Raw genomic sequence first — 19,364 nt, forward strand, 5'->3', positions numbered from 1 at the left:
GTTTTACTGTAAGTTTTAATCTGCTTTCCACTTTTTAAAAACTCCCTTTGAATGTTCTTCTACTCCAACAAAACCTTTCAAGACATGATTCCACTTGTGTTCGCTTATTAACTTCACAATAATATTTTGGGTTGTAATTTTGTAGACATTGATGATAATGTGGCCCGAAAGGTCTCAGTTCTCTCTAGCTGTCCCTTCTACAAAGAATTATAACTTGCATTTTACAGACCGCTCTTTCTTTAACTACACTATGAGTATGTGCCTGAATGGCCCAGGGGACAGATAACAGCCTTTAACTCCTCTTTCACCAGTTGGAATCCAAGCCAGGCTGGTGGCAGTGGAAATTTGTTGCCACCTGGTGACAGTTCTCTGGTCTGCATGAGAAGAGTGGCTGATCTCAGAGCTGTTTTCTGTGGAGAGGTGGCCACCACAGAGAAAAGAAAAAAGAAAAGAAATCACAGGAAATATCTCTATCATGCTCTTTTTTTCCACTGCAGTAAAATTGTCCAGAGAATGAAATATTTTTTTCTATAGAAAATTCCAGTGCCAACAGGGAAAAAATATTTGTGTAAAACTTGGTGTGAAAGCAGGCTCTTCTTTTCTGTAAAAGCACCTTTTTTTCTGTAAAAAATGCTATCAGAAAAAAGTTTGATTTTTCTTTCACAGAAAAAGATCTTGACATAATTGTTTCAGTCAGTTCTTAGTATAGCAACAAGCAGAAAACCCAGAAAATAAGCAACTATTTCTTCTCTTATATATTTCTTCTACTATATCTTATTATATCTTATCTTCTTCTATCTTCTTATATATTATATATTTGTTCTCTTATATCTTATATCTTCTTTTATATATTATAAGATATAATATTAATGCACAGGCAAAATTTTGCATGTTCAAATCTTTGATTAGATTTCAATCTACAGAAACATTAATCTTGCAATTGTCTTAGTAATGGCCATTAATATAAACAAAAATGCATAGAACACATAAAGGGCGATGCCTGAATATAGTATACACATATATATGATAAATAGATTTCTTGACATACATGATTCTGAGAACTGAACTTCAGGGCTCCCCAAAACCATCAAGCAAATGCAATAGATACATAGGAGTATTCCTCCTGTATACCTTTATGTTTATTATCAGCCTTAACTAGCTTTGAATTATTTTGTCCTGCTGAGCAAATCTTATTTTTTTTTCAGGTGAGACTCCTCACTTTCCTGTAGTAATTAGGCCTTAGTACTGCTTGAGTTCAAAATTAGACCTTGGTTCAAACCCTAACCCTACTGAGATCAATAAGAAAATTCCAACTGGCTTCAGTTGTACTGATATTTATGTCCCAAAGGCAGGTCTTGACAGGTCATTGATGTTTATAAAGGGCTCTTGCAGATGTTAGCAGAGGGATACACTTCACTAGTAGGGGTGTTACACTCCCTCCCTATTCCTACTTCTGCTGACCTCAGTTTGCAGAATGAGGCCTCTGTGTAAGCGTCACTTAAAGTAGAGTTGTGGCCATATTCAACTGTCAGCATGAGATAATTTTGGAACTGCACTTAATTTCAAGCTTTGCAGATAATTCATTTTGTTCCATGCTTTCCATCAGAAACAGCATGAAAACAACCACATCCCCAGTCTAAATTATGAATTTAACTTCTGTTTAACTTCTTCGAGGTCTATTTTGAGCAAGAAACAGAACATATATCTGCCGTTCCTTTGTTTGTGTCAGTCAAAACTGCTGAAAGATTGAAATGCCTACTTGCTAGTTCAACCAACTGCATTGACGGGGTCTCATGTCTTAAGTTCTTAAGCACATACAAAGCCTATAAGCAACCCCATTGACATCAGCAGGGGAATTATCTGTGGGCTGTCAGATACCCTGCTGAATCAGGCCAAAAAGGCTAATGGCTTTTCCTTCTTCTGTCTGGAAGGCTGCAAGAAGGGATGGACTCACAGCCCCTCAGATTGCATTTTCTGATTAGTATGTTTGATGGACGAACTATTTAATTTGCCTCAAGGTTATAAGACCCGAGTCTTTATGCATTTTAATGGCTTCAGCCTATTTGGGAGGAAAGTATGAATGTGCTGGAAATGTTTTGCTCCAGCCTGTTTTACCAGGAAGGTTTGTGCTCTGCAGACAAAATGTCTTTAAAGCTTAAGTCATCACCCTCTGTCTACAGTAGTTCCTCTGATTGACTGTAAGGAAAAATACCATGTTTGAAAGAGTATATCATATTGAAAGGTTCACAGAGGTACAAAAAGGTGTCATTTCTGTTGTATTTTTCAGAGATATTCAAGACAACATCAATATACGCACAATTGAACGAAATTCATTCACAGGCCTCAGTTCTGAAAGTGTGATTCTGTGAGTATGACATAGCAAATCCATTATTCTCCTTGTTAACTCATTTCTTCTCCAGAATAGGGTCAAGGAAACAAGGGGACAGGCACTATATTATGCACTTACAGGTTAAACTTAGGTTTTAGAGTTCTCCTCTACCCATGAAATCCCTACATTCTATTTTCCTGCCATAAAAAATGAATGCTTTTGTGGTTTGGGTTTTTTTTGTGTTCTAATCCTGCTCTTTATTTTAGAAGCACAACATAGAGCAAATTTAGTAATTACTGATGCTAAGGTTAAACATATTCCACCTACAACAACAGTTCTATGTGATAAAAATTATATTCAAAAGGATATTTACAGTCAGACACATCATTCAAAGACGTTTATTACTCAGGCAAAATATATGTAGATGTTGTGGAAATGCGGTGTATTTGTACACAATGTTAATACATTGATACAGGCTGGTTCACAATGCAGTTTCAAGCTGTGTGGTTAGATGACTCTAAGTTTGACTTGAACAGTCATGTTTTTTAATGAACTATCTGGCTTCTTTGATCCTTTCTTTTGGTATATCAAAATATACTGTTTACTTGCTAACAAGTTGCCTTCATTTCACCTAGCCAGTGGCGAGACTGGAAAAGTTTCCCACTGTGTGTGTGTGTGTGTGCAGCTTACCTCGTATACTGAAGCAGACAAGCAAGATCTGATTGCCTGGGTTTACATTGATTTTGGTGGGAGTGAGGTCAGACCATCAATATTTGAAGAGAGGCCGGTAACAAGTCACTTAGCTGTTATCTCTCCTTTTTCCCCATCAGTTATGCACAACCTGTGTCTATGTCAAGTTCCCTGAACTCTTAGACACATACACAGTTTCTTCATATTCAAGCCATGATGTGTGTGCAGGGGCAGCAAGAGCTGTGCAAGCAGACCTGGCCATCATCCACCTGGTCAGACAATGTCCTCACCCTGCTGCTGTTCTCCCTTTTAACTGGGGCCCTGCATATGCTCTTTAAGAGTCCCTATTTAGGCTTTCCTTGTACTGTCATGAACTTGTCTCATTTAAGACACAGATTTTCTGTTTTTCTGTACAAAACTGAAATCACTGCAATGCAACAGAAAGTGACTGTTACAGCAAGATCACGTTGTGAAATTAAGCATGTCATGATGGCATTAAAAACACCCAGAACCATTGAACACCCACATTCTGGGGAGACCCCATTTTAGCATGTTTAGCCTGTGGCAGGCTCTAAGCATGTTTAAGCCAGTAATTTGTATTGCGCCTGATCTTATGCTACGCATGGGATCTGCATATATTGGAACTGTGATGCATTTGGTAAAGAAGTGCTAGAAATTTATGGAAGAAATTCACCTCACTTCCTGGTCTGCATGCCACTTAGAGCCTAAAATAGAGCTTTCCTGCCCTAAAACAGGTTACAATTAGTACCTCAGGGGCAGTGGTCTCCTGCACCAGGTGAATTTTAAAGTGTATTTTAAAAATCCCACTATAGCCGTGAAATAGTGAGTAAAAGCCTATATGTCCAAGCTCTGCATCTCCACCTCCATTGTCACTTGTTGCTAACGTAAGAGTTAGTGAAGTCAGTAACGATGCTGGTTGAAGGGAGAGGAGAATTGGTCTCAATAGAAACTTGTCCATATAAAGTATAATGAGGTCTTGAGATTTAGGTAAAATTTTGTTTGCTCTTTTGGACGCAATTAGCCAGGTGACAGGAATGTATAGACCACCCTGTACTGCAACACTAACTCTGATTTTACGACCTTAGTATCTCATTGCATTAGCATCATGTTCGGTGAGGGAATGCAGTATGTGCTAATGCTGTGATCAAAAGTATATATATCAGCTTGGCAGCTATGAATGGATAAGATCAATGTAATGTAATAAATGTTTTAAATGCTATGAGCAGGAACATGTCTCTTCTCTGTGACTATTCACTCATGTCTAATAGTGCTTGCAAGTGAAGGGACAGTGACAGTTGTCCTGATCCAATCTGACAGACGTTATAGACATAGAGCTATGTACATCTGCCTGTCATGGTCAAAAGGGTAATCCCTTCAGCCAGACCCGGAACTGAATTTCCTGCTCACCTTATCTCACCACCTCGGACCTTAGATAACTGGGTCACTGGCATGCTCAGCTTTCAGTGTGAGTTAGAAACAAAACATCAAGGTTTGCTGACATTTTAATTAAATCAAGCCATTTTTGCCATCAATCAGACCTCTCACTGCCTGTTGGAGAGGGCGTGAGTTGCAAAGTGACGTTTAAAGCGAGATGAAAGATTGCACCATAAAGATGATAAATATATCTGACCCAAATGTAAATTTTTAGGACCATGAAGGGAAGAGAGGGAAGGACATTAAACGTTAATTAGTTAATGCACTGTAGTAAAAATCCATCAGAAAGCCCCAGGAGCTTTGGTTCCCAGGTTCGCTATCTGTGTGTCCTCTTAGGGGAAGGAGCCTGGGGAGGTGGGACTGGGGCAGCAGAGCAGACAGGGAGTGTAATCTGTTGAGGCAGCAGTCATAGGAGAAATCAGCCGCTTCCCAAGCAGTTTGGCACCAGTGCCACTCCCCTCCTTCCCTCCTCCCCAGCTCAGTGACTGTCAGCCTCCCTCCTCCACCTGCCCTGCTAGGGACACAAAACCACTGCAGACAGCAGTCTGTTTTTTATGATAACTGACAAAAGTTAAAGTAAAAAAAGTAAAACTAAGTGGCACTGACAGCACCAGCAGGAAAGATCCTGGTCTCACCACTCCTGGGATTAACCTGGAACAGCTTCACTGACTCCAATGCAGCCTTACCAGGAGAGCCATGAGTAGCGCCAGTGTCTTCATCAGCTCTGCCCTTGTTTCAGAAACTTACTCTAGCTGTCATCTCTGACGGTAGCGCTCACCTGCCCTATTCATGTTTGTACTCTCCAAAGCCTTCTCCAACTATTGGGATCTTACCAGCTAGTATTCATAGAAATGTGACCATCTGAATATCCCTTTAATAATTTTGTTTCAGATACTTATCACTGGTGTGAATTACATACATTTTAGCTATGAACCATGAATAAGAACACAGCTCTTTTTTTTCTCTCTCATACAGATGGCTGAATAAAAATGGGATTCAGGAAATTGAGAATCATGCATTTAATGGAACCTACCTGGATGAGCTGTAACTATTTCTATTGTTCAGTATTCTGAAAAGCAATCATTAGAAGGTAGTAACTGCTACAAACAATTCTTTTTAATCTCAGATTGTTTTAGCGTCAATATTGTTGTGTTTTTCAGAAATCTAAGTGATAATCACAACCTAGATAAATTACCAAATGAGGTCTTCCAAGGAGCCAATGGGCCCGTTGTTTTGTAAGTAATATTCAGATATTGTATTTCCCACCATGAACTCCCTACAAAAGAATAGAGAAGAACGTATGAATTTCAACATCTCACAAATGTCATAGTTCAAAACTGGAGGTGTAGTTCCGAATATTAAAAAAAAAAAACTGGAAGCCATAACCTGAAATTTCAGTCTAGATCCATGTTTTCATTTTGCCCTCAAGTTTCTGGGATTGTTTGTATCCAGGAATTTAGATCCACATTCCTCTTCACGCTTGATTAAGCTCTGTAAGAGAGTAGTTCTGCTTTGTTGGTTTGTTTTTTTTTTCCCAGAGTAAAATGTTGTTAGTTTTTTGTTTGAGCAAAAGGTGCTAAAATATGAGTTGCTTACCACTGAAGATCTGCACCTGCATCTCTGAAGCTGAATTCTGAAGATAAAATCCCTACCCTACAGGGATAGGGATTGGGATGTCTCATCCTCTGTAAAGACAGATACGAGCTGTATCTCATGCAGTTACAGCAGGATGTCTTTGGTGGGTGGTAAGCTGGAAAGCAAGATCTCAGCAGTAGAGAATTCAGCAGTAGGATGCTCATGGAACTCGGTCACCATTACATCAAGCCAGGACCTCAAGCCACCCTCATTTGCCATGGGGTCTGAAAATGCCTGTGATTGTGCACAACTGCTTATGTTTCTGAGCACAAGTCGCAACACGTAAGAGCTGCAACAGAGACACAGGAGTCTTTTTTTTTTTTCCCTCACCAATTCATCAGCGCCTTTCTCTCTTCCTATCTACCCTGGATGTCCAGAGAGCGGTAGGAGTCACCCAGAAAGAGTGAAAAGGGATCTGCGGAGCTGATGGAAGATTTTACACAGGTTAGAGTGGTTAGAAATCTTAAAAAAAAAAAAAGAGGGAAAAAAAGACTGGTTAAACTTGAGTTCAGGTCAGGTGTCTTCTGGAGGCCTTTATTTCATGTTTTGATGGTCAATGCACCTACGATATAAAGACCTATGATATGGCTTATTGCATTTTGCTCCACTTCTGTCACTTTCTCATAGTGTCTTCCTCCTTTAGAAAAGACTGCCAGTGAAGCATCTTTTCTGTAATAATATCATTGATGTCTCTTTGGAAAAGCATTGTTTCCTGTAGTGAAAAGTAAATGCGTTTTCTTTGCAAGCTGCAGATGATACAATCATATACAGGAGATTTATCAAATTGATTTGGTTGTAGTTCAGATTCATTTGATAGTTCAATTTCTAACACTGAGTTATTTGTGTAAGAAGTTTTTTGTTCCGTTACCAATACATCCACTATTCTGTGGATGGGAAATTACCTTTTTATCCCAACAGAGATTGTGAAAGAAGAGCCTTCTTACTCATCCATCACTATAGTGTACACCAGGAATGAGCTTTCACTTGTGGAAATGATTGACCCATAATCATGTCTTTGCTGAAACAAATAGTGTTATTGCAATCAGATCTGTGTTGCAGACTGCAATGTTTTATTAGAATGAATGTCAGGTTGTTTTAACTCTTGATCTTCCTGAACCAGTGTTGTAAAGTCAACTGACACCGACTTCTGTTTTACATTTCAGCATGTTAAAATAATGTGAAAGAAGCACAAACACATATAGTAATGTCAGAAAGCACCAATCTTAGCACCTGTACATGCTACACAGTTTCAGGAATAAGTTCTTCTCTCAGGCTTACAGCTCTTGGCTGAATTAGAATACCTCTTTTGGAAAGACATCAGGTTTTGAGTTAAAGGATTTCAGCGCTGACAGTAGGCAAGTAAATCAAATGGCTAATTACTCCCACACCTATGCACATTACCTCTATGCAGAAATACACTCTGTTGCCAACTTGGAGTTTCATAGCTTCAATTTTCAGCCAGATTGTTTCATTTAATCATCATCTGATGCTTGCGGAGCTGTATTGGCTTACACCAGTTTTTACTGAAATCTATAGGAGTTCTCTGGTCACACCCTGACTTGAATGAAGGGCAGGATAGGTCTGTGGTCCATCCTGTCCTTGCAATTTGTCTTCAATGGGAAACTGGGAAACCCACGTATGGAAGCCACAGAAGAGCTCCAGTAGATCCCCAGCTCTACAGCTTAGTCCCTGAAGCACAGACAAAGATCAATTCGGATACAAGCACAAAGAAAATAATTCTCACCAACCAATCTATCCCTCTCTGATTTCTGTTCCATCAGCCATTTCTTGCTATTTCTATATGTGCCTTTAAAACCTCATCAGTTGGCCAGTATTTTTGCTAATCCAACAGAGACTCCCAGTGGGAAAGGGAAGTGATTGGAAGAGAAGTCAGATTCATTCTGCTATTCCTGCACTGGCTGCTGTCAAGGCTGCTGACTAGCAGCCAAGCAATAATAATGCAACGTATTCCACACACTGATGCTTTCTGGTTTGATTTTCTACTGCCACTTTATCATCTTGTTTAGCATGCTTATTTAATTTATCAAGCCTCTAACTAGAGAGCAACCTCCCAAAGGACCTCTGCACTGAAGTCTGTGCATGATGACTCAGTGGAGTAAGTTACTATACTACCAGCACAATGTCAGTGTTTGCTGTTTGGGAGCTTGTGAGTGCTGTATCGATAACTACCCCTCACAGACACGCCAACAAACCCCACAGGAGTATGCAAAGCACTTTCCCTATCTTGCTTCTATTTACGTGCAATAATGAACACAAAAAGAAAAAATTGTTTAAAGTAAGAAAATATTTTCATGGAAAAATATTTAATATTTATGAAATTATTTAGAGATGCCCAGAGATCCAGTAACATTTTAGCTATTTTTAAGTCTAGGTGACCTTCCTATTCATATTTACTTTTTATTTCAACCCAGTGTATTAAAAGTTTGCACTCAGTAAAGTTTTTTAGCTAACAAGCTAAAGTTCTCAATGCTCTTGTTCAGACTTATGAGCCCTTGTGAAGTTTCATAGGCTCTTAATGATACCATGAGTGATGTTGTCTGTGGACTTAGGCAGAATATTCCTGTTTAGCTGTTGAGTCATGAGCATATACTCTAGGTGACAGTTTTCATTAGGCAGCATACTAAGGGCAATAGTTAGTCCATGAAACAATTGAGGTTACTTGTTGCAACCTAATTACCTCTTCAAGTGACTAAGTCAGAAATTGATAGCCTAAGATTTCTCATCAGCTGCTGCTTTTGGCTTCTGCAAGAAACAGGTCCAGCCCAGAACAAACTCAGGACCACAGCATAGCTTCTCTCAGCCTGACCGCAGAAGTTCAAAGCATTTCTGACTCCACCGTTCTGTCTTGCCCTTCTCCTAGATGTCATGGCTCCAGATCAGGGAAGTGAAGTGGGGTCTGTGTTTGCCTCTCTGCTGCCACAGTACATGGTCCAGTTGTTGAAGGTGGTCGGAGCCTGGATGCAAAGTCTTAGCTGTGGGCACAGCATCATCTTTACACAAAGATCATCTTTACCCACCACCAATTTTACTAACTGCTTTATGCCTAAGAATGTTAGACTTGGCCACCCTAAGCCAAATACCATAAGTTCAAACAGACCCATCTCTTGGTATTAATTCTGTTTCTTAGAACAGAGAACAGAGGACCAAATGCACGTACAATACATAACAACTGTCTAAACTTTATTACATGCTGCTTAAACCTGTTCTCCCCCTCACATGACACCATTCAGCTGTATTAATGTGATAGTAAAAATTGGACATGTTGGGTAACCAAGGTCAAATAGCATGTTGTCCTGACATCATACTGTTACGAATGAATAGGAAACTGTACTTTGGTGGGCGGGGGTGGGGTGGGCATGGAAAAATTACAAATATTGTCAGTCCAATTTCTTGATTAGGGAAAATTCCTTTCCTTTGTTGGAGAATAAAGAGCAGAGCAGCCTTAGGAAGCACTGCATCCTGGATCAGTCTCAGGCCATAAGAGCACAGGGAATAAAGGGAGGACAGGGTGATTTTGTGCACTTCATTTTCACTGTTGCTTTTAAGAGAAAGCTCTCCTGCTGTCACAAGTTGAGGAACACAGTTTGTGCTGTAGTGAAGGAAACATGGGGACATTTTGCCCCAGCTGTTATACCCTGGACCCATGGGGATAGATTGCCAAGTGTCTCTTAGCTTAGAGGTGGAGCACCCTTGGTCCTTCTTCCCTTTCTCCACCTGCATGGCACAAGTCTAGATTTAATGTTTGCACAATGTGTTTCCTTTTAAAAGCCCTGCTAATGCTCTCTTTAATACATTCATAGCTGCTGCTTCCATTGCTGTATTTGATAGCCTGTCCCACACGGTAATTATCTTCCACATAAATACATCTCTCCTAAACTTCTGTAATCTTGCCCCATCTTTGCTTCAGTCTGTGCTTTCCTTGGTTTTTAAACCTTTAGAAATGTTTTGTTATTTTTGTTTCTCACCATTTGAACCATAGCACCCCTCTCTCTCTTTAATCTCTTTCTCTTCCTAATGAGTACAAAACCTGATAGACCCAACCTCTCCTCACATCTGTACCCTACATGAGCTTCTCTCTTTGTGCTTATTGCCTTTTCCACAGCAGCCTTCCCATGATGTGATATTCATGCAGCAAACTTCTGTTGTGATTTAATCAGCCTTTTTTACCCTGTAATGGTATTCTGGGATGACTGTTGCATTTACTGGGTATTTACTAAACCCAGAGTCATATGACACTAATGGTTTCTGTCCCTGCTAATTCTTACCCAGAGGGTTATGGGATGTTTTAATTTTTTCTCAAACCAGACTAACATAATTTGATTGTTGCTTGCAATGGATATTAGTTCAGGTTTCCTGGATGAACACCTAATTTATCCCTGGATCCTCTTTTCAGTGTAGATTTCCAGCTGATCTCTTTCCAATCACTACTCTGAAAATGAGTGGGACAGTCTAAAACACATAACCACCATCGAGCAAAGTAAATTTTATTTTTTTTTACCGAGATTTTCATGTTTTCTTAAAGGGATATTTCAAGGACGAGAATCAGTTTCCTGCCAAGTCATGGATTAGAACTCATTAAGAAGCTAAGAGCAAGGTCTACATACAATTTAAAAAAGCTTCCTGATTTAAGCAAATTTAGATCTTTGATCGAGGCAAACTTCACCTATCCTAGCCATTGCTGTGCATTTACAAACTGGAAAAGGCAAAAGTAAGTGATTTCATTTGGTTTTTTTTTGGTGTTTCTTAGCAGTTGATAGTGAATTAAATAAACTTTCTTGAAATCTGGATAGAAAAGGTCTCTTCAGGGCAGGTAAGTAAATTGATAGAAATAAATAAATATGCAATACATACAGGTTTATACATGCTACACAGTGCAATGCCTCTCCATTACAAGAGAGCAATAAATTTTGATAGCTGTGTTAGCATTAGCAGTTTCCCCAGCTGTGGCTCTTAACCCCACCTGTCATAGCTCCATCTTTCATTGAGACCTGTCATCCTGGATCAGCCTGAAGCCACGCTGAAGACATTCAACAGGAAAAGTTTGATAACTTTTCAGGAGGTAGTTGGAGGAAAAACTGTTTGCAGAGAAGCTGGTCATACTTGGCCATCAATTCAGGAGGATAACAGGACCACTGATTGATCTTAAACTCTTCTCTCCAAAAGCCATTTTGATGTTGGAACACTGTCCAACCAAATGCCACACACAATTACTTTATCTGTTGAGTCTACATAGACAACATTTTTTTATGTGATTTCTGAAATGGCTAAACTAGAGCAGACTCCTTTTACCCAAATGAGGACATGGGGGTGGGAGGGTAGGGTGTCCTTTTAGACTCCCAAAGTAATTTTCTATGCTTGTTTTAATTTTCCATTAGCATGTTGCAGTGAGACTTCAGGTATCAATGATTCTCATTGAGTATTTTTGTCTGCTCAGATAAACTTTAAATGTACATGTTAACTAGTTAATGAACCTCCTGAATTTGTGCCACTGGAAAACATGAGGAGCTGGTACCTATGGAAACCTCTGTTATTGTTCGAAGTTCTTCCTTGACTGGATGTCCTCAAAGACCTGGAATGTGACATTGGAGAAAAAAAAATGTGGATCATTGTTATAATTCAAGACATTGTCTTCAGAAGTTGCCTAAAACTTCAAAGAAAAGTAAAACCACACAGAGAAAGCATAAGCTATAAATAGCTTCTATTTTAATACTTGTAATAGCCTTTTTTTTTAGCATTGTATTATCACCAGGCAATGAAAGATAACTGATCTTGCTTGTGCTGATAGCTGATAAATATCACCTACATGTGTTTGCAAAACTATGTAAAGAGTGCAAGTCTGATGGTGGAGACTGCAGTGATAGGGGAAGAAACTGACAGAATACATCCCTCACTGCCCATTTTTTATCCCAAATGCTGAACTTTTCACTATGACAGTTTGTCAGCCAGAAACATTTTCACATACTTCTCCAGGCTTATGCAGGCAGAGTGCTTGGTAGCTTGTTAAGTAGAAATGGGTCCAGTCCATCCAGCACTGGTGGCAAAGTGGTACTTACTGAAGAGTTCAATGGAACCATGTGTAGTCCCGAATCTGAAAGGAGACCTTGATATCACTATGATTCATGTGTTTGAAGGTACTTGGCATCTGAGCTGCTTGGACCAAATCAAGACCCAAATCCCAGAATCCACACCTTAAATTAGGCAACTGAACTTTTCAAAACCAGAGTAAGAGTTACTAGTGAAGAAAAGCTACAGGATGAAATGGCCCTGACCTTCTGATAAGCTCTCAGTATCCAGTCCCCTCACCTGGCCTTTAAATAACTTCCATATCATGCTTGACCCAGGGAACTGAAGCCCACAGCATTCACTTTTCCCTTAGCCTAGCTCTACTTTCGGAAGCCTCTGACCTGGCAGGTAAGAATCCAAGGAGGACACTGACATCCCTTCCCACAGCCTGGGCAAGTGCAATTTTGCAAAGAAATGCCAATGAACTGTGCAGAGCTCACATAACCCAAGTGCAGATGGTCAGAGAGCTGGGCTGGAGCACTTCATGGCAGTGGGGCTGCTTCTGGAGCAAGTCTGTTCATTATTTCACAGACCCTTATGGTACCAGGTGTGATGCAATGGTAAGGAATAGTATGCAAGTTGGAGAGGCTCTTCTTTATAATATATGATGTATGATTACTTGAATAAATGCGCATATGAACTGTATCGCCATGGTCAATAGAACAAAGTTGAATGTATTTATATATGTCTTTAATAGTTACCAGACGTATCTTAAAAAAATTATTAAGCATAAATGCAAAATTATTAGAACCCATTATTTAGATCAACTTTTCCTGTTAACTGCTTTAAAACATAATTAAAATGGTAATTTCTTTCTTACAGTCCTGTGTCTTGTACTGAAATTGGTGGGAGACTAATATCCTCTCTCCAGCTTAAAGAGAGAAAATGGATATATTTTAGTACAGTTTGACTACCAAAGGTATTACCATATACTTCAGCAGAGATCAGTCACACATACAGTAGCTACACCCACTCTCATTTCAAAGCAGTTTCCTTGACAGCTGGCACAAGGTGTGTGTACACTGAAGAATGCTCAGGTTGTTTAATAGTTATTAATAGTTTGCAGTGCTTGATCACACAATGTGCATTATCTCTTTGGTGAGAGCTGTGCTTAGTTCAGTGCAGCAGGCATTACTTGAAGTGATGGGAACCATGATGTGACCTGACTTGCCATGGACCTTCACAGGAGACGTCCATTCTCCCATGACCGTTTGGTCTCAGACTACTCCCAGGTAGTCCAGGGAGGATAAAAAGGATGTCTCATCAACCCCAGAAGTGCATTAAGGATCATAGCAGCAGTTTGTGTTCACATGAGAAATTTGGGAAGAAATTAAGACAGGGATGTGCAGTCCCTTTCTGGCTGCCTCATTTATGTTAGATTTCCACTCTTTGAGAATTTTGCAGCACTGGAGAACTTTAAATAAAATTAGTTGCCATAGTGGAACATGCTCGATCATCTTTCCCAAATCCATCTGCACCGATGAACAGGCTTTGTTGTGATAACAGAAAGCTTAAACCTGCTACAGTGACAGTGCTTTCTAAAGTTTGGAGGATATCGCATCAAGCACAGCTCCACCACAGTGAGACACAAATTAAAACAGGCAGTTTTGATTATTTTTTTTCCCATTCCAAGAAGGATCACAGAATCACAGAATGTTAGGAGTTGTAAGGTACCTCGAAAGATCATCCAGTCCAACCCCCCTGACAGAGCAGGCTCACCTAGAGTAGATCACATCAGAAACGCGTCCAGGCGGGTTTTAAATGTCTCCAGAGAAGCCTGTTCCAGTGCTCTGTCACCCTCACAGTGAAGAAGTTTATCCTTATTTTTAAATGGAACCTCCTATGCTCCATCTTTCACCTATTGCCCCTTTTCCTATCATTGGGCATCATTGGGATTATATGGTAAATATTGACATGTAGATTTATCACACTGGAATATTGTGATGTTGGCCTAACAGAAGGTAAAGTTCTTTCTTGGGACAAGCCTAGTGCAGTATGTTGAATTTCCTTCATTTTTTTCTGCGATTGGAAAATAATATCCTCAGAGTGCAGATAGGCCAGAGGCTGCATGTTAAAACCCTCAACTTGACAAAGACTGTTATGAACTTCAGCAAGCTTTTGGCTTTCTTCGACATAAAGATCACTTTCTGCCTAGAAGAATGACATTGATACAACTCTGTCCTTACACTTGATCATTATTCTTTGGAAGAGCTGTCACTTGAAATCCTATTTAAAAAAAAAAACGTGGCAGCATCAGGAGTTGTGTTTGAGCCCTGTCTCATGAGAATATAATACGAGTTACTCACAACTCATTTCATGTCACTTTTCAGTGAGAATGATTGGTTTGAGATAGGGCTTAATACAGAACCTCGGTTGGGACTGTTTATTCTGCTGAGTGTGTTCCTCAGCGCACAAGATCCTGCTGTCACCGGATCCAGAGGAAGCGCATAAAATAACCACCTGTACAAAGGTAGTAATTTTTCTCTATTTTTGTTGGAGCACTTTGCTAATTTTAATGTTATTCTTTAAGTTATCCTTTCTCTAGTTTATCCTTCAGAGGGTTTACTTGAACAAACCCATGTTAAACAGTAACAGAGGGTTACAAATAGACTGAATAACTGGACTGTGTTATGATACCTACTGTCTCAAAAGGAAGCAAGCATCCCTTGCCAAAAATGTTTTAACTTGTTGCTCTGAATGCAATGTACAGCCCAAAAGGCAAATACGCCAGGGCAAAAAAATACTGGTAAGCAGTCAGTACCAGAGGGTGACTCTTCCTTCTCTTGGGAATTTGCAACTACTCGTCTCACTTGCTCACAGATAACCATCCAGAAGACTCCTCAACATCCATCCTTGGAGCAAACAAAGCAGTTAATTCCTTGGGACCCTGATTTTATTTGGGACTGCTGGCTGTAAAATAATTCAAGAATTAATATACTGAAATAATCAGATAATTGGCCTTACATCGCAGTTTTACCAGGGGACAGATTTAGCTCCAGACAGTGCCTCTGTAATTTGGGAAAAGGTTTATTTTTAACTTATGACTGAGAAATGGCTTTCCCTCAGTTCATTTATGAAGAACTCCCAATTGCAGTAGATTTCAGTGACCTTCAGTGCCTTTTGAACTCAAAACTGAGGGACTTTCTCCCCCATTATTGCTCCTTGGAAGCATATTTTCCCTTTCATCTAGAGAACTGTTGATGTATTGATCAATACACTGGATCCCTCACTCATCCTTTTGCGAACGGAACACAGAGGACGAAAAATGTAATGCCTTGTTATTGCTATTGTGACCTCCATAGTGCATATTTGACCTCACAGAAAATCGGTTTTCTGCCTCAGTTGACAGACAAGATAAAAAATATTGATAATATTACAGGATGCTCAAAAACTCATAGGAAATGTCCCTCATCTTTTGGTGCTTAGTTTTCCTTTCTTGCAGACCTTTCAAACTCGATTTTTGGAAGATGTAGTGAGTGCACAAAGTCAAAGGGTAAAATTAGGTTACAAAAAATAGTTCTCCCTTTTAATCTGCTATCAATTGTTCAACAACTTCAGCCCAACTTGCCTAGAAAGCTTTTCTCTCAACTGTACTCCAGGTCAGGGTGGAAGGTTAGCTGGGGTCCTGTCCTAGAAACTATACACCTAAATTGCTGTCTAGGCTGTAGATGAAAGTAGACAGAGCTGAACTGTGTTAGTTTTGCAACACATTGTCAGCTCTTTTATTCCCTAATTCAGGTTAGGTATGGATCCATTTTATCCAAAGCTATGGATGCAAGTTTCTGGGACACCCAGCTTCAAAGGTAGCCTAGGAGAAGTAGTTGATAAAGTCTGACCCTTTCTTTCTTGTTAACACATCTTGAGATTTCTTAGCTTGATGGAGCTGATCATCTTTCCATCATCTCAGCCAAAACATTTGTTTCTTCCTTTGGTCTAGGCATGAAGAAGAAAGGCATAGAGTTAATACTTTAGGAAATAAAGCCAAACACAAAACTGTAAAAAAATACTTGTTTTACCTTCAAAGGCATTTTTTCTTTAAACTCTTTTCTTTTATTTCCTTTATCTACCTTTTCTAAAATACATAAAATACTTGAAAAATTCTTTCTGACAGAAACAAAAGCAACTACACTTTCTACAGAAATGTTGGGTTATTTTGGTGAGGTGTAACTTTATTTGGTTTGTATAGGTTTGGCTTGGCTTTTCTTCATTTTGTTTGGTTTCAAATCAATTTTCATCGAAAAACAGTTTTTAAGGAAAATGGTCTACTATGTCTTGTGTTTGTGTTGTCATCTGGCTTCTAGAGATTATCTGGAAGACTGCATGAATTTATTTATGCTATTTATTAGTGTTAATGGACAGTTACCAATATGATATGAGATACTCAATATGAATGGCACAAACTGGAGTTCTTCTCTGCCCTGAAGGAGTTACAAGATTGAATATGGCACACTGACTGCCAAAAACTTTAGGAAAAAGGAAATTTGATAGTAATGCTATGGGATAGTAGCACTACGGGATAGCAGCATTATTGTGACTATACAGACTCTTTATGGGCACAGCTGAATTGACTTATTCTTCAAAGTTCAGCCTTATGTAGGAATTCATCATCACGTGTTGCCCCCATGCAAGAATCCCCTTTTTAATGACAGGTTGTGTGAGAAATGCAGTTGAAATAAGGACAGGTTCTTACAGGATGTGCATGTCCATATGGATAACTGCATCATGATTGCTAGTAAAGCAAACATCAGTCTTTCCTTCAGTGAAGTTTCCAAATAATTTACACTTTCATGTAATATTTTATAAATAGACACCAGCCAAACTATTAATTTCAAGATCCAGGGTAGTCTATATAATCAGTTAACCAGAAAAACTGAGCTGTTAATGAAAACTGAATGATTTTGTGTTTGTTGTATGCCTCATGCTGTGTCTCTTAGTTTCCAATTCTACTCTTTTCACAATTTCAGCACTGAATTACATCCGATATGTAGCATATCTCAGGCCAAGCAAGACCTTGATGAGCAGCCTGGTGATAAGATACATAGACGATCTGCAGCTGAAGATTATCTTTCCAACTACGGCATAGGATTTGACCCAGCAGAGAATGAATTTGACTATGGTCTATGCAATGAAGTACTTAACGTAGCTTGCTCACCTAAACCCGATGCTTTCAATCCATGTGAAGATATCATGGGATACAACATTTTAAGAGTCCTGATATGGTTTATCAGTATTTTAGCTATCACTGGGAACATTGTTGTTCTCATTATTTTAATAAGCAGTCAATTCAAACTCACTGTACCTCGTTTTCTAATGTGCAATCTTGCATTTGCAGACCTCTGCATTGGTATCTATCTGTTGTTTATTGCATCTGTAGATATCCAGACCAAAAGCCAGTATTACAACTATGCCATAGACTGGCAAACTGGAGCAGGATGCAATGCTGCAGGATTTTTTACAGTGTTTGCAAGTGAACTCTCAGTTTACACACTGACTGTGATAACTCTGGAAAGGTGGCACACCATCACCTACGCCATGCAACTGGACCGCAAGGTTCGACTTCGTCATGCTGTGATTATTATGATTTTTGGTTGGATATTTGCTTTCACGGTGGCACTTCTTCCCATATTTGGAGTCAGCAGCTACATGAAAGTCAGTATCTGTTTACCCATGGATATAGAAACACCATTTTCTCAGGCTTATGTTATATTTCTTTTAGTGTTGAATGTACTTGCATTTGTAATCATATGTGTCTGCTACATCTGCATCTACTTTACTGTGAGAAACCCTAATGTCATCTTTTCAAACAGCGACACAAAGATTGCGAAGCGCATGGCCATACTGATCTTCACAGACTTCCTCTGCATGGCACCAATATCCTTTTTTGCAATATCAGCCTCAATCAAGGTTCCTCTCATCACAGTGTCCAAATCCAAGATCCTTCTGGTTTTGTTTTACCCCATCAATTCCTGTGCTAACCCTTTCCTATATGCCATTTTCACAAAAACTTTCCGTAGGGATTTCTTTATTCTGTTGAGCAAGTTTGGTTGCTGTGAAATGCAAGCCCAGATTTACAGAACAGAGACGTCCTCATCTGCTCATAATTTCCACACGAGGAATGGCCATTGCCCTCCTGCATCAAAAAACTGTGATGGGACTATTTATTCATTGGTTCCTATGAATCACTTGAACTGAAGTGCTTGCATGAATCTGTGTTTGAGGCAGTGTGATAATTACATTCAACTGTGAATTTGAACCATGACTTCAGCATAGCATGTGAACTTATTTTTTATGGGAAAAAACTTTTACTTCCACTTTGCTATTTTTGTTCAATGAACAGCCATCAGAGATGACGCATCATCTTCATCAGTTCTTGAAGGATAAAGAACAAAACTTCAGTCAAAGTGTCCTTACAGAACTGTCTCAAGAAATAAATGAGATTATGAACTCATACCTCCCACCATACAGGCAGAGATTCCCTTCATTTTAGGAAGATGTTAGATGCTTACTAGGAATTAAGTAGTGGTTGTATACAGTTGAAAGAAAAAAATACATAGAATTTATTTATTTTTGTCTGTGAAGCATATTATACCAATGACAGATAATTACTTCTTTTCATTAATCATATCTCCTGGGGTTAAAGGAGATAGAATGCCAAATTAAAGCCCTCCATCAGCACAGACTTACAAGGAATAAGAATATCTTGTGTTGTTTCCATTTCTGTTCACCACAGAGTGGTGCAGAAGGCAAGTCCAGCTAGGCTGTTGTTAGCTCTTGAATGCTTACTCTGCACAAAAGTGCCACTTTGGGTAGGATTTATGTTGGTCTAGACTGGCAGGCTCAGAGCAACAAATTCATCAGGGAATTTGGTTTGTGATTTGTTTTCAAGATGAGAAAGAGCAAGAACGAGAGCAGGAGAAAACCTTCATAATAAGGATGTTGTTTTCCCAAGTTGGTCACACAAAGTTAGGTTGAAATCACTTTTATGTGACTGGACCCCTTGGGTATGGCATGACGGGCCAATGGGCTTCTTTGACATGATACATGAAGGAGGTTTGTCCTATAGCAATATTAGTGCATTGCACTGTCTGGGTTATGGAAGGCACAGTGGATCCAGGTATGGCTTTTGAAAACCTGAACAAAAGTTTTTGTGAAATCCTGCAAGTTCTCTTTC

The 19,364-nt window shown here is 39.4% G+C and overlaps 1 protein-coding gene across 1 annotated transcript in view; it reads left to right on the forward strand.

The window, feature by feature from the left end:
• The window catches only part of FSHR (follicle stimulating hormone receptor), a gene marked incomplete at its 5' end in the record, with an annotated part of 26,917 nt that extends 8,532 nt beyond the window's left edge, over positions 1–18,385 (forward strand). Inside the window, 6 exons of the mRNA XM_010190690.1 lie at positions 1–8; positions 2,288–2,365; positions 5,450–5,518; positions 5,635–5,709; positions 10,653–10,838; positions 17,158–18,385. The exon at positions 1–8 is cut by the window's left edge and continues 88 nt beyond it. Of these exons, the coding sequence (XP_010188992.1) occupies positions 1–8; positions 2,288–2,365; positions 5,450–5,518; positions 5,635–5,709; positions 10,653–10,838; positions 17,158–18,385 (1,644 nt within the window). The remainder of the gene's footprint in view (positions 9–2,287; positions 2,366–5,449; positions 5,519–5,634; positions 5,710–10,652; positions 10,839–17,157) is intronic.
• Positions 18,386–19,364: the final 979 nt, after the last annotated feature.

Source organism: Mesitornis unicolor, unplaced genomic scaffold, assembly GCF_000695765.1.
Source record: "Mesitornis unicolor isolate BGI_N332 unplaced genomic scaffold, ASM69576v1 scaffold45998, whole genome shotgun sequence".
Taxonomy (NCBI): Eukaryota; Metazoa; Chordata; class Aves; order Mesitornithiformes; family Mesitornithidae; genus Mesitornis; species Mesitornis unicolor.